The 14,884-nt window shown below is 40.3% G+C and overlaps 1 protein-coding gene across 1 annotated transcript in view; it reads right to left on the bottom strand.

The window, feature by feature from the left end:
- LOC115210606 (cubilin-like) overlaps window positions 1-14,884 on the bottom strand; it is a 267,655-nt gene that overhangs the window by 160,275 nt on the left and 92,496 nt on the right. Inside the window, exons 25-27 of the mRNA XM_036502575.1 lie at window positions 11,983-12,113; window positions 10,972-11,158; window positions 4,431-4,591 (exon numbers count right to left, since the gene is read on the bottom strand). Of these exons, the coding sequence (XP_036358468.1) occupies window positions 4,431-4,591; window positions 10,972-11,158; window positions 11,983-12,113 (479 nt within the window). The remainder of the gene's footprint in view (window positions 1-4,430; window positions 4,592-10,971; window positions 11,159-11,982; window positions 12,114-14,884) is intronic.

Genomic DNA, 14,884 nt, shown 5'->3' with positions numbered 1-14,884 from the left:
CTTGACAACCGATGCTGGTGTGTTTATGTCCCCGTTACTTAGCGGTTCGGCAAAAAGAGACCGATAGAATAAGTACTGGGCTTACAAAAGAATAAGTCCCAGGGTCGAATTGCTCGATTAAAGGCGGTGCTCCAGCATGGCCACAGTCAAATGACTGAAACAAGTAAAAGAGAAAAAAAAAATTATAAATAGAAAACTGAAGCATAATACATCATTCCCACCATTAGTAGTTAATGCCATTGTAATAATCCTTAACAAAACACTTCTCAATTTTACTGTTGTCACAGCAGTAAGTTCATCTTTCATCTTAACCTTCTATGTGTATTATGGACAGTAAGAAAGAGCTATTTGAAAATTAAGTGCCTTTGCAACAGACTCTAAATAGTAATGGTCGTGGAGAAAAAATTACTGACTACTCAAGTGAATATCCAACAGTTAACTGAAGACAAACATTCTTAAATTAATGAACCAAAAATAGATTTTTTTAAATATCTAAAATGCACAGGCCTTAAAAACCAAACTATAGTATTGTGGTATTATTACCAATCCAGCACTTACATCAAAATTAGTCCTCCATGCCATAACAGAGGAATTTAAGAATGATTGCCCTTGGGAGCTCTTTTATGCTGCTGACCTTGTCCTTATAGCTGAATCACTACCAGAACTAGAAAAGTTTCAGGTGTTGAAGAAAGGTCTGGAATCAAAGGGCCTAAGAGTTAATCTAGCAAAGACCAAAGTCCTTGCAAGCAGGAAAACAGACAAATCACAAATCCCTTCAGGGAGATGGCCCTGCTCAATACATAGAAAAGATATAGGTAGAAACTCCGTAAGGTGTACTCCATACAAGCTATGGGCACATAAGAAGCAAGGCAGTATCACAGGAAGATTAACAGAGAAAGTAGTTCTTGTGTGTGACAGATGTGCAAGTACAATAAACACTGAGAATTTACAGAAAATGGACCTTTTCAAATCCTCGGGGGTGGGGGAGATAGTCGATAGGCAACCAAGTCAGCTGTGGAGGAGGATGCTTTGAAAGCATAAGTGTTAAAATAAGAACAGGCTGGGCAAAGTTCAGAGAGCTTCTAACTTTGTTGGTAACAAAGAGCCTCTCCCTCAGAGTGAAAAACAAATTGTATGATGCCTGTGTATGAACAGCCATGTTACATGGCAGTGAAACATGAACTGTGACTACTGAGGACATGTAAATGCTTGAAAGAAATGAAGCCAGTATGCTTTGCTAGATGTGCAATGTCAGTGTGCTTATGCAGCAGAATGTAAGTGTTTTAAGAGAGAAATTGGGTATAAGAGGCATCAGATGTAGTGTGCAAGAGAGAAGACTGTGCTGGTATGGTTATGTGATACATATGGATGAAGACAGCTGTGTAAAGACGTGCTGATCTCTAATTGTGGAGGGAACCCGTGGAATGAGTACACCCAGGAAGACATGAGACAAGGTGATGAAATATGATCTTCGGTTGTTGAGCTTCAGGGAGGCAATGACAAGTTGCCAAGGCATCTGGCGATTTGCTGTGCTTTAGAAGACAAATCAAGCTAAATGAATCGTGGTGATTGCTAATGCTGGAGACACGTAAAAGGCACCAATGCCAGTGACAACTAAAAGGTAATGGTGCAGGTGACATGTGAGATGCACCCATGCCAGTGACATGCAAAAGACACCTAGTACACTCAGTGAAGTAGTTGGCATTAGGAAGGGCATCCAGCCATAGAAACCAAACTAAAACAGACAACTGGAGCCTGGTGCAGCTCTCCAGCTTACTAGTCCCAGTTGAACCGTCTAATCCATGCCAGCATGGAAAATGGACGTTAATTGTTGATGAATGAGTATTCCACAACATCATCATCATCATCATTGTTTAACGTCCATTTTCCGCGCTAGCACGGGGTGGACGGTTCAACTGGGGTCTGGGAAGCCAGGGCTGCACCAGGCTCCAGTCTGATCTGGCAGTGTTTCTACAGCTGGGTGCCCTTCCTAACGCCAACCACTCCGCGAGTGTAGTGGGTGCTTTTTACGTGCCACCTGCACAGGTGCCAGGTGGGGTCTGGCATCGGCCATGATTGGTTGGTGCTTTTAACATGCCACCGGCACGGAAGCCAGCCAAGGCGGCGCTGGCATCGGCCACATTCGGATGGTGCTTTTTATGTGCCACCGGCACAGAAGCCAGTCGAGGCGGCGCTGGCATCAGCCATGTTCGGATGGTGCTTTTTATGTGCCACCGGCACAGAAGCCAGTCGAGGCGGCGCTAGCAACGGCCACGTTCAGATGGTGCTTTTTATGTGCCACCAGCACAGGTATCACCAATGTTAAAGTTTGGAAATTGCCAAAATCAACATGGTTCACTGTGACTGCATTTAAAAATACAAAACAAGGATAAATAGAATACATCTAAGAGACTGTATTTGTTGTTATCAATGTCTGTCTAATCAATTATTTTTCTTTATATATTTTAGTCATAACCTTTTTTGCAAGAGTTGCAATGGAAGATGAATGAGAGGAAATTATCCTTAGAGTGAAGATCTGGACTGAATGCTTTAAACTGAATGGATTCTGTTAAGTGCACACAAGGGCCATATTGTGGTGTTAAAGGAGACAACAGTTTATCAGTACACTCCATTCAATAGGCTTTTTCGCAGATTCTTTAAACCCAGTTTTATTAACAAGATTTATTGTCTGTCCAAGATTATGGTAGAAGATATCTACCAAGACAGCACACAATGAAATCTAACTTGGAACCAAATGACTGCAAAGCAAATTTTTTTTAACCACATGGCCTATTAAAATATTATTGGTCTACTTGTTCAAAGCTGGAGATAGCAACACAATAACAATGCTTAATAATAGAAAATAACCAAGTTGTTAATACTTATATAACATATAATATAACTAGCAGTATCGCCCGGCGTTGCTCGGGTTTGTAAGGGAAATAACTATATAAGCATTTTTAGAGAGTTATAGCCAAAAAATAGCAAAAAAATGCATTAAAAATGGAAAAAAAATGATGGTAAATTTTTTTTTTAAATCGTTGACTCATCGTAGACATTTTTAGAGAGTTACTTCCCTTATATAATAGCGAAAGAATGCATTAAAATGGAAAAAAATGATGGAAAAATGACATTCTATTTCATTGTGCATATTACACTACTTCACAATTCTTTCATTCTTTTACTTGTTTCGGTGACTGGACTGCAGCTATACTGGAGTACCAACTTGAAGGGTTTTAGTCAGTCAATTTGCTCCAAATACTTATAACTTTACTTATTCCATCAGTTTCTTATTCCTAAACAGCTAAGCTCACAAACAAACAAATAGCAGTCGTCAGGTGGTGGGAGACAATCACAATGATGATCTTCTGCAGTTTCCATCTAGTAAATCCATCTACAAGCTACTGTTTTGCCTGAGACTATGTTAGAAAATATTTGGTCAAGGCATAGTGCAAAGGGACGGAACCCAAAGCTATGCGGCTGCAAAGCAAACTGCTTAACCACACAGCCATGCTTGCATCTATATTATTATGAATGCAGTTCTTTACTTTTAAAAATGTTAATATTTATTGTAGTCCTTCAATGTGGATGACATTCACTTTAGTTGTAGCAGAATTTTGTTTTCTTTTTTAACTTCTGTTTCATTTTAATTTTTGATTTTGTGACTCAAGTTAATTAAAAACACAAACCTATTAAATTCAATTTAACATTTTCTTTTTATCTGCTACCCTCCACTTATGGCCTGCTCCAAGAAAATTCTATCTCACCCATGCAAGCATAAAAAACGTGGAACATTAAAATAATGCTGATGATGTCACTGATACATTAACATCATCATCATTGTTAAATATCTATTTTCCGTGCTGGTAGGATGGCGTGCTGGTAGAATCATTAGCACGCCGAGTGAAATGCTTAGCAGTATTTCGTCTACCACTAAGTTCTGAGTTCAAATTCCGCCGAGGTCAACTTTGCCTTTCATCCTTTCAGGGTCGATTAAATAAATACCAGTTACGCCCTGGGATTGATATAATCGACTCAATCTGTCTGTCTGTCCTTGTTTGTCCTCTCTGTGCTTAGCCCCTTGTGGGTAGTAAAGAAATAGGTTTCCCAAGATCTGACCAGCCAGTGAGCTGACCAGACTCCAATTGTCTGTTGTGACATGGTTTCTATGGCTGGATGCCCTTCCACTTTACAGAGAGTGCTGGATGTGTTTTACATGTCATGGCATGGGTGGATTTACACAGCACCTGTAAAGGACAAGTTTCTATTTATGGATGACAGTGATTTTACTTAGCTTCACTTGTCTTATCAAGTACAGCAAATCGCCACATCTCCCAGTCCCTAGTCATTTCCCCAGTGAGGCCTAGCATCCGAAGATCCTTTCTTACCACTTAATCCAACATCTAAAATGATGATATATATATACTTGCCTGTTGTCAATGAATCATAGAGAATTTTGAAACCTTTTACGCTTCGTGAGTATTTCTTTACCAGTGTAACTCGCAAATGGTTGCTGTGAGATAATATTATTTGAGGTATATTCTGGCCACAGTATCGTCCAAGAAGTGGAGATGTTTCATAACTTCCCTGTCTAGATGAAAATATTTCAAGAACAGAAGTTTCAGTATAAACTCATAAAAGAAATGAATATGAACTAACATGAATGTCTCTACACATCTACAGTCTTGCTAAACCAGGTAGAAATAGTAGCCAAATCTCACCCACATCACACTATTACAAAAGAAAAAATTACATAATATGATGTAGTCTGAGATTTATTTTTTTCAAACATGATAAAAGGTCATCTTTGTAGGTCATCAAGTATATTTATTATGGGTATGGCTAAACTGCATCCAGTAGTGGAGTCCTGATTCAGGAGTCCCAAGATTTTGAAGAATGTGGAACCACCTCTTAATCAGTTTTGTTCCCATGTCTAGTCTGACCCAGACTCTCGTGGAAGCGCCATCCAACCAAAATGCAAATATATGGGAAACTACCACCTGTGTCATCTCTTGTGAAAGGTAAGAGAGTCCAGTTTGCTGGACATTGTTGTAGAGCTGAAAAAGAGGTAATTTCTACTCTTCTCCTCTGGAAGCCATCTACTCACAATACCAGAGGGCGCACACTCTCCTACCCTGATGTAATCTCCAGGGATACAGGCATCCAGCAACAGGACCTCCATAATGCCATGATGGACCGTGAAGTCTGGCATAGCATGGCAAATTCCATTGTCTCAACCATGGTTGAACAATGATGATGAGTAGTACATGTCAGGGTCCCAGCCATGGGCTAAATTAAATAGCATGTAAGTTGAAATCATGGGAATGTGCAGCTTGGTGGATTTGAACAACTTCAACAAATGAACTTATTGAGTCAATGTCAAACAAAATAACACACAATAAAACGTCAACGTCCAGGATCAACCATTTGAGTTAGCAAACTGATGGTATTATCTGTAGACATGACCTGTGCAGATGAGATATTTCAGCTAGCAAAAGACCAATGTGACTGAAGCGCAGGCCAGACATTCCTGCCTCAGCACATGATTGGCACATCTGGCACATCTGGCACAGAAAATTTACATTGGTCTGGGTAAGTTGTCCAACCAGATGAAGATATTCATTACCAGTTCTTATTTTAATGACTAAATAATAATGAAATTAAATCTGTCCAGTATTCTGGAATTTCTGTCAATTTGATAATAATAAAAGCTACAGTATTAGGTGCAGGAGTGGCTGTGTGGTAAGTAGCTTGCTAACCAACCACATGGTTCCGGGTTCAGTCCCACTGCGTGGCATCTTGGGCAAGTGTTTTCTGCTATAGCCCCGGGCCGACCAATGCCTTGTGAGTGGATTTGGTAGACGGAAACTGAAAGAAGCCTGTCGTATATATGTATATATATATATATATATATATATATATGCGTGTGTGTGTTTGTTTGTCTGTGTGTGTGTGTGTGTGTTTGTGTGTCTGTGTTTGTCCCCCTAGCATTGCTTGACAACAGATGCTGGTGTGTTTACGTCCCCGTCACTTAGCGGTTCGGCAAAAGAGACCGATAGAATAAGTACTGGGCTTACAAAGAATAAGTCCCGGGGTCGATTTGCTCGACTAAAGGCGGTGCTCCAGCATGGCCGCAGTCAAATGACTGAAACAAGTAAAAGACTAAAAGAGAGTATTAAATGATATAATTCTTTCCACCAAGCACAAAACAAGTCTCACACAGAAATGGTATAATTGACTGAAAAATACAAGTCTGGTTTTCATACCATTGACTCTGAACCGATGGAAGTCAACTCAGGTGGGATTTGAACTCACAAGAAAATAAATTAAATACTATAAAGGCTTTTAATTCAGCTTCTATTTCTCTCAATTACACATCTTATGATGATGATAATAATTATAATAAATTGAAGTGTCATCATCTTCAATTTAACATCCGCTTTTCCATGTTCACATGGATTGGACGGAGTTCATTGAGGTGGATTTTCTACAGCCAGCTGCCCTTCCTGTTCACTAACCCTCACCTGTTTCCAAGTAAGGTAACATTTTCTCATGACCAGACATGTTTTCACAGAAGATTGGAAAGAAAGGACATCACAGGCATGATAATGACACGCTTTTACAACTAACATACAATGTCAAAACAAAAAGACAGTAACACGTGCACACACACACACATACACACATACACACACATGTACTCACACACAAACACATACACCCTTCAAAACTTGCACCAAGAATAATAGCAAATTAAGGGATGACTCAATATATACATACATACATATATATATATATATATATATATATATATACTGTGTCCCACATTATTAGGCAAATCAACCTTCTCTCAATAAAAAGATGTATATTCATTCAAAATCAGCCGTTTCCCCACTGACTGGTGGCAATACTCAGCAGCCATTATCATGTAGCAGCAACATTTCTGCTATTCCAAATTATTAGGCAGGTGCCCAATTTAAATGTCATTATGGGTCAGAAACGTGATCTTACCTCAAATGAGAAGTCTACCATCTTATCAGAGCTTGGAAAAAGAAAAACCAACAGATGGCTGGAGTAAAGATTGGGTATCAATCAGCAGGAACTGTCCTCATCGTTTGAGATACCAACAGGGGGTGGGGAGGTGGCGTCAAGTGTTGGGCTGACCTCATTGGTGGTACGATGGTCAAGCCATGGAAAGTTCCTGATGGCATCAAGATGACATCAAAAACATATGTTACCTTCTTAAAGGACAATTTCCAGCCGTGGTTTAACCCTTTAGTGTTCTGATTATTCAATCAAACATAATGCCTATTGATTCCCATTAATTTGAATTAATCATGCATTATCTCATATCTTCAAGATCTTGATGGTGTAATTACCTAATGTAGAATAACATTGTAGGGTAGGTGTGAGAGCCTGGATCTGGTTAGTTTGAACATAAAACAGATTAACTATTTTGGCCGGATATGGCCGGTTTAAATACTAAAGGGTTAACAAGCAAAAACTTTCATTCAAGAGAAAGCTGGTCTTTATGCAAGATAATACCCCATCTCATGCTGTGAAGAATTCTAAGGAATATCTGCATCAAATAGGCTTTGCTGGAGGTCGTTTGATGGAGTGGCCACCATGTTCCCCTTACTTAAACCTGATCGAGAACCTATGGAGTGTCCTGAAGAGTTACATTTACCAGTTTTCAAGTAAAGTTGCCCCCTGCTCAAAGCATGACACGAGAGGATATCATCAGCTTGACAAATTCAGTGGAGCAGTGCATAAGGAAGATTATTGCATGTGGAGGATCATACATCCAACATTAGGAGCTGTACGATAGAATAATCCAATGATTATTTTCATTCAAACGTATTATTGTATTTACCATTACTCTTTTACTCTCTTTTACTTGTTTCAGTCATTTGACTGCGGCCATGCTGGAGCACCGCCTTTTAGTCAAGCAAATCGACCCCAGGACTTATTCTTTGTAAGCCCAGTACTTATTCTATTGGTCGCTTTTGACGAACCGCTAAGTGATGGGGACGTAAACACACCAGCATCGGTTGTCATGCAATGCTAGGGGGACAAACACAGACACACAAATACACACATATATATATAATATATATATATATATATATATATATATATACTGTGTCCCACATTATTAGGCAAATCAACCTTCTCTCAATAAAAAGATGTATATTCATTCAAAATCAGCCGTTTCCCCACTGACTGGTGGCAATACTCAGCAGCCATTATCATGTAGCAGCAACATTTCTGCTATTCCAAATTATTAGGCAGGTGCCCAATTTAAATGTCATTATGGGTCAGAAACGTGATCTTACCTCAAATGAGAAGTCTACCATCTTATCAGAGCTTGGAAAAAGAAAAACCAACAGATGGCTGGAGTAAAGATTGGGTATCAATCAGCAGGAACTGTCCTCATCGTTTGAGATACCAACAGGGGGTGGGGAGGTGGCGTCAAGTGTTGGGCTGACCTCATTGGTGGTACGATGGTCAAGCCATGGAAAGTTCCTGATGGCATCAAGATGACATCAAAAACATATGTTACCTTCTTAAAGGACAATTTCCAGCCGTGGTTTAACCCTTTAGTGTTCTGATTATTCAATCAAACATAATGCCTATTGATTCCCATTAATTTGAATTAATCATGCATTATCTCATATCTTCAAGATCTTGATGGTGTAATTACCTAATGTAGAATAACATTGTAGGGTAGGTGTGAGAGCCTGGATCTGGTTAGTTTGAACATAAAACAGATTAACTATTTTGGCCGGATATGGCCGGTTTAAATACTAAAGGGTTAACAAGCAAAAACTTTCATTCAAGAGAAAGCTGGTCTTTATGCAAGATAATACCCCATCTCATGCTGTGAAGAATTCTAAGGAATATCTGCATCAAATAGGCTTTGCTGGAGGTCGTTTGATGGAGTGGCCACCATGTTCCCCTTACTTAAACCTGATCGAGAACCTATGGAGTGTCCTGAAGAGTTACATTTACCAGTTTTCAAGTAAAGTTGCCCCCTGCTCAAAGCATGACACAAGAGGATATCATCAGCTTGACAAATTCAGTGGAGCAGTGCATAAGGAAGATTATTGCATGTGGAGGATCATACATCCAACTTTAGGAGCTGTACGATAGAATAATCCAATGATTATTTTCATTCAAACGTATTATTGTATTTACCATTACTCTTTTACTCTCTTTTACTTGTTTCAGTCATTTGACTGCGGCCATGCTGGAGCACCGCCTTTTAGTCAAGCAAATCGACCCCAGGACTTATTCTTTGTAAGCCCAGTACTTATTCTATTGGTCGCTTTTGACGAACCGCTAAGTGATGGGGACGTAAACACACCAGCATCGGTTGTCATGCAATGCTAGGGGGACAAACACAGACACACAAATACACACATATATATATATATATATATATATATATATACATATATACGACAGGCTTCTTTCAGTTTCCGTCTACCAAATCCACCCACAAGGCATTGGTTAGCCCGGGGGCTATAGCAGAAGACACTTGCCCAAGATGCCACGCAGTGGGACTGAACACGGAACAATGTGGTTGGTTAGCAAGCTACTTACCACACAGCCACTTCTGCGCCATTAAGTACTTTATGAATAAGTATTTTGTTAAACCTTTACCGTTGAATTAAATAAATGTTTGTTCTGACAAAATTATCATTTTTATTATACTTGCCTAATAATTTCTGACAGTGAAAATGTTAACCAATCCCAAAAAATGGCTGCTATCTGTTGGAATAGGGCACCATTCGAGCGTGATCATTACCAACGTCGCCTTACTGGCACCTGTGCTGGTGGCATGTGTAAAAAGATTCGAGCGAGGTCGTTGCCAGTACTGCTTGACTGGCCCTTGTGCCGATGGCATGTAAAAAGCACTCTCGGAATGCTTGGCATTAGGAAGGGCATCCAGCTGTAGAAACTCTGCCAAATCAAACCAGCCATCTGGTTCGCCAGCCCTCAGTCAAAATCGTCCAACCCATGCTAGCATGGAAAGCGGACGTTAAACGATGATGATGATGATGAAGAAGAATGTGCATAGATAGGTTGCCAACAGTCAGTGTGAAAATAACTGGTTTTGAATAAATATACATTTATTTATTGAGAGAAGGTTATATATATATATATATAGATAAATATATATATCACCGTGATCACCGTGACTGACCAGGCTATCAGATGTTGCTACAGATCGCTGGTCACAATGTGCTTCACATTGTTTTAACCTTCAAATGACACCACCCCACTGGCTAAGCGAGCAGGCCAATAGAAGAAAGAGTGAGAGAAAATTGTGACAAAAGGGTACAGCAGGGATCACCACCACCCCTGCCGGAACCTTGTGGAGATTTAGGTGCTTTCACTCAATAAACACTCACAACGCCTGGTCTGGGAATTGAAACCGTGATTCTACAACCACGAGCCTGCTGCCCTAACCACTGGGCCATTGCGCCTCCACATAAATATATATATATATATACATTCACATATGTATATACACATATATTCATATATATATATATACACACACACACACATATATATATATCATCATCATCATTGCTTAATGTCCATTTTCAATGCCAGCATGGGTTGGACAGTTTGACTGAGGTCTGGAGAGCCAGCGACTGCACCAGGCTCCAATCTGATCTCAAAATGTTTCTACAGCTGGATGCCCTTCCTAACGCCAACCACTGTGAGAGTGTAATGGGTGCTTTTTATGCACTGCTGACACAGGAGCCAGTCAAGCAGGTCTAGCATCAATCACATTCAAGTAGTGCTTTTTACGTGCCACTGGCATGGGGGCCAGTCAAAGGGCACTGCCATCGGCCATGTTCAGATGGTACTTTTTACGTGCCGCCGCACATGAGCAAGTTATCAATTCACTGGTGGTCAATTAATATTTTGGCTTAGTCTGTGTTTCTTACTTACCGTATTTCTAAGAAATTCAATGAACATCCTATTACAGAGACGAGACCAAAGTCAGTAACATTCAACCGTATCTGGGTATTTTGTTGTACATTTATAACCCAAATGCACCTAACAGGTCTACTTAATGGATCTGGATAATCTGGGGACATCAGCACCCCTTCCGAAGCAGTATATGTTCCTCCACAGACTATAAAATATAAAGAAATGTAATTGAAAAAAATACAATGTATTATAAAAGTAACAAATATAAGTAACAAATATATAAAAGTCGCCATGATAGATCATTAGTCACTACACACATTTTTTCTCTCCTTGTTTTTTTCTGTGTCACTTTCTGGTTTGTGCAAGTCACCCAACTGAATAGATTAGACAGGACAGACATACACATGCATATGAATGTGCACACGCGCATGTGTGGGTGTGTGTGTGCCCACATGCACGCACACACTCTTTTCTCTTTATCATTTGCCTAACTTCTTTTCCTGTCCATATATTCATCAATTTATCAGCATAACTCCTAACTTACATATTTAAAAAATTTTTTTTTATTTTACTTGTTTCAGCCATTTGACTGCGGCCATGCTGGAGCACCGCCTTTAGTCGAACAAATCGACCCCAGGACTTATTCTTTGTAAGCCCAGTACTTATTCTATCGGTCTCTTTTGCCGAACCGCTAAGTGACGGGGACGTAACACACCAGCATCTGTTGTCAAGCAATGCTAGGGGGACAAACACAGACACACAAACACACACACATACATACATATATATACATATATACGACAGGCTTCTTTCAGTTTCCATCTACCAAATCCACTCACAAGGCATTGGTCGGCCCGGGGCTATAGCAGAAGACACTTGCCCAAGATGCCACGCAGTGGGACTGAACCCGGAACCATGCGGTTGGTTAGCAAGCTACTTACCACACAGCCACTCCTGCGCCTATACTTACTTCCAGTGATAAGTCAAAGGTGTAAAAAAGCAGAAAGTATAACAACTAAAAAGTATTACCATTTGTATTGTTGATAACTCCATACATCGCTTTGAATCCACGGAAAGCAACTGAACTATCTGCCTTAAATATCACAGTGATTCTGCTTGAAGATGATGTAAAAGCTGGTGGAATGTTGCTACCACAATATCTAAAAAGAGAAATTAATAAAAGAACTGGTGGTAGTAGCAGCAGCAGCAGCAATATTAATAGCAGCAGTAATTTCTAGCATAAATACAAAGCCAGAAATTTACAAGGAGTAATCAAATAAACTGAGTGCAGTACTTGATTGGTATTTTGTATATGGACTTTAAAAAGGTGAATGATAGTAAAGTCAGATGCAACATGTATTGAACTTAATATCAATAACAATAATAGACTACAAGAACTATTCCTGTGGTCACTGCACACCTGCCAAAAAAAGAACAAAAACTAAATTTGAAGGTCCTTCAGATAAATCTTCCATAAGTGAGAACTCCATAAGTATTTCTTCTTGGAAATTTATGCATCCTTAGGAAGACCTTATCAATTCAGTACAGACATAACAGCGTGGTTAAGAAGTTTGTTTTGCAACTCTGAGGTTCCAAGTTCAATGGCTAAGCAAGACATCTTGGACGAGTGCCATAGCATCGTTTGATCAATCAAGAACTTGTAAGTGAAACTTGTCAGTTGAAAATTGCACAGAATCTCAATCTGTGTGTTTATGTATTTGCACTCATGCACACATGCAAGTGCATCTGAAAGCTACTATCTTGGTGGATTCCTCCTTTTCGCCTTCGGCCCAGTGCGTCCATGCTGCCAACAAATTCTGTTCTTGATTCGACGGTCATTCGGAATGCTCACAGCAGCCATATTCCTACCGCTCTATGTCACACTGGGGAGACCCATATTGGAGTACGGGATTCAAGCCTCTTCTCCTTATCTCCTCAAAGACATACAGCATCTCGAAAGGGTCCAGAAGCTGGCTACCCGCATGGTTCATGGTCTCAAGAATTTGTCCTATGAAGAAAGGCTGAGGACGCTCGACCTTTATTCTCTAGAAAAACGCCGCCGCCGTGGTGATCTCATTCTCGCCCACAACATCATAAGCGGAAAGTGTAACCTCTTGAAAGAGCTGTTCTTCACTCCTGCTCCAGAGCGTCGGCTGCGGGGTCATTCCGAAAAGCTCTACCTGCGACGATTTCATCTCAATCGAAGGAGAGGAGCTTTCTCCGTCCGTGTTGCGGATCCATGGAACAAGCTGCCAGACGAGATGGTGAAGATGCCGATGACCGCTTGGTTCAAAGCCTCCCTTGACCTCAAGTGGCCTGAACTCTTTACATGAACACCACCCTGTACTTAACTCCATGTCCCCCTACATGGCCTTGCTATTTGCTTTTGAGCCAAATTAACTAACTAACTAACAACTAAATGTGAAGAGTGCTTGTGAGAAAGGTCTTCCCAATATGTAACCAACAGATGGACCAATCATCCAAATTGACAGCAGTTTGATAGATAAAGCAATCAAGGATATTAAAAGCAAAAAAAATCATTGGTCCATCAGGAATCACAGCTGAAGTGTCTAAAATATCTGGCAGAGTCGAATGCAGCATAGTCACCTCTTTAGCCAATTAAGTTGTACAAGTAGATGTCACACCCAATGTCAGTTGTCATAAGGGTAAAGTAGATGCCTTAGATTGTGGAGGCGCAATGGCCCAGTGGTTACGGCAGCGGACTCGCAGTCGTAGGATCGCGGTTTCGATTCCCAGACCGGGCGTTGTGAGTGTTTATTGAGCGAAAACACCTAAAAGCTCCACGAGGCTCCGGCAGGGGATGGTGGTGATCCCTGCTGTACTCTTTCACCACAACTTTCTCTCACTCTTACTTTCTGTTTCAGTTGTACCTGTATTTCAAAGGGCCAGCCTTGTCACACTCTGTGTCATGCTGAATATCCCTGAGAACTACGTTAAGGGTGCACGTGTCTGTGGAGTGCTCAGCCACTTACACGTTAATTTCATGAGCAGGCTGTTCCGTTGATTCGGATCAACCGGAACCCTCATCATCATAACCGACGGAGTGCTTCCAAAAGTAGATGCCTTAGATATAATTATAGATGTATAGAATCGTGGGACCAAGTCATGAAAGTTAAAAAGGGAGTCTAATTGATAAGGAGTAGAATTAGACTAGATGAGATGCAGTTTGGTTTTGTACCAAAGAGGAGTACTATGGAAGCAGTCTTCTTAGAAGGTAACTGCAGAAGAAATATCTTGTTAGAAATAAACTAATTGTATTTGGCATTTGTTGCCAAGGAGAAAGCTTTCAAAAGTGTCCCTTACTCTTGTGTCTCTAGTGTCTCTAAGAAGCTAGATGTAGACAAATGACTTGTTAGGGTCATACAAGACAGGTATAGGGGGCGCTGTCAGTAGTGATAGTTAGCTATGAGTACAGCAATAAATTTAGTGTACAAGATCGAGTCCACTAAGTGATTAGTATTCAGTCCCTTCTTATTCCACATCATAAGAGATGCATTTAAGACCGGTGGCTTTGAGAACTTCTATATGCCAATGACCCCATTCTTACAATAGAATCTGTACCAGAACTGGAAAAGAAATTTTAGGTGTGGATGCAAAACCAGGACTCAAAGAGCCTTAAAGTTAACCTAACAAAGACCAAAGTTGTAGTTAGCAAGAAGATGGCTAAGACTCTTTCTATCAGGTAAATGGCTCTGCTCAATATGTAGGAGAGGTGTTGGAATGAATTCCATATTTTGTACCCATTCCAAGCTATGGACACATAAAAGGTGCAAGAGAAATCACAGGAAGCTCAACAGAGAAAGTGGTCTTTATATGCAGCAGATGCACAGGAAAAAATAAACATTAATGATACATGGCAATTAGATTTTCTCAAATACCTAGGAGGCTTTCTAGATGTTGTGTATATATT

This window comes from Octopus sinensis, linkage group LG4 (assembly GCF_006345805.1).
Source record: "Octopus sinensis linkage group LG4, ASM634580v1, whole genome shotgun sequence".
Lineage (NCBI taxonomy): Eukaryota > Metazoa > Mollusca > Cephalopoda > Octopoda > Octopodidae > Octopus > Octopus sinensis.
This window is presented reverse-complemented; position numbering and strand designations above follow the sequence as displayed.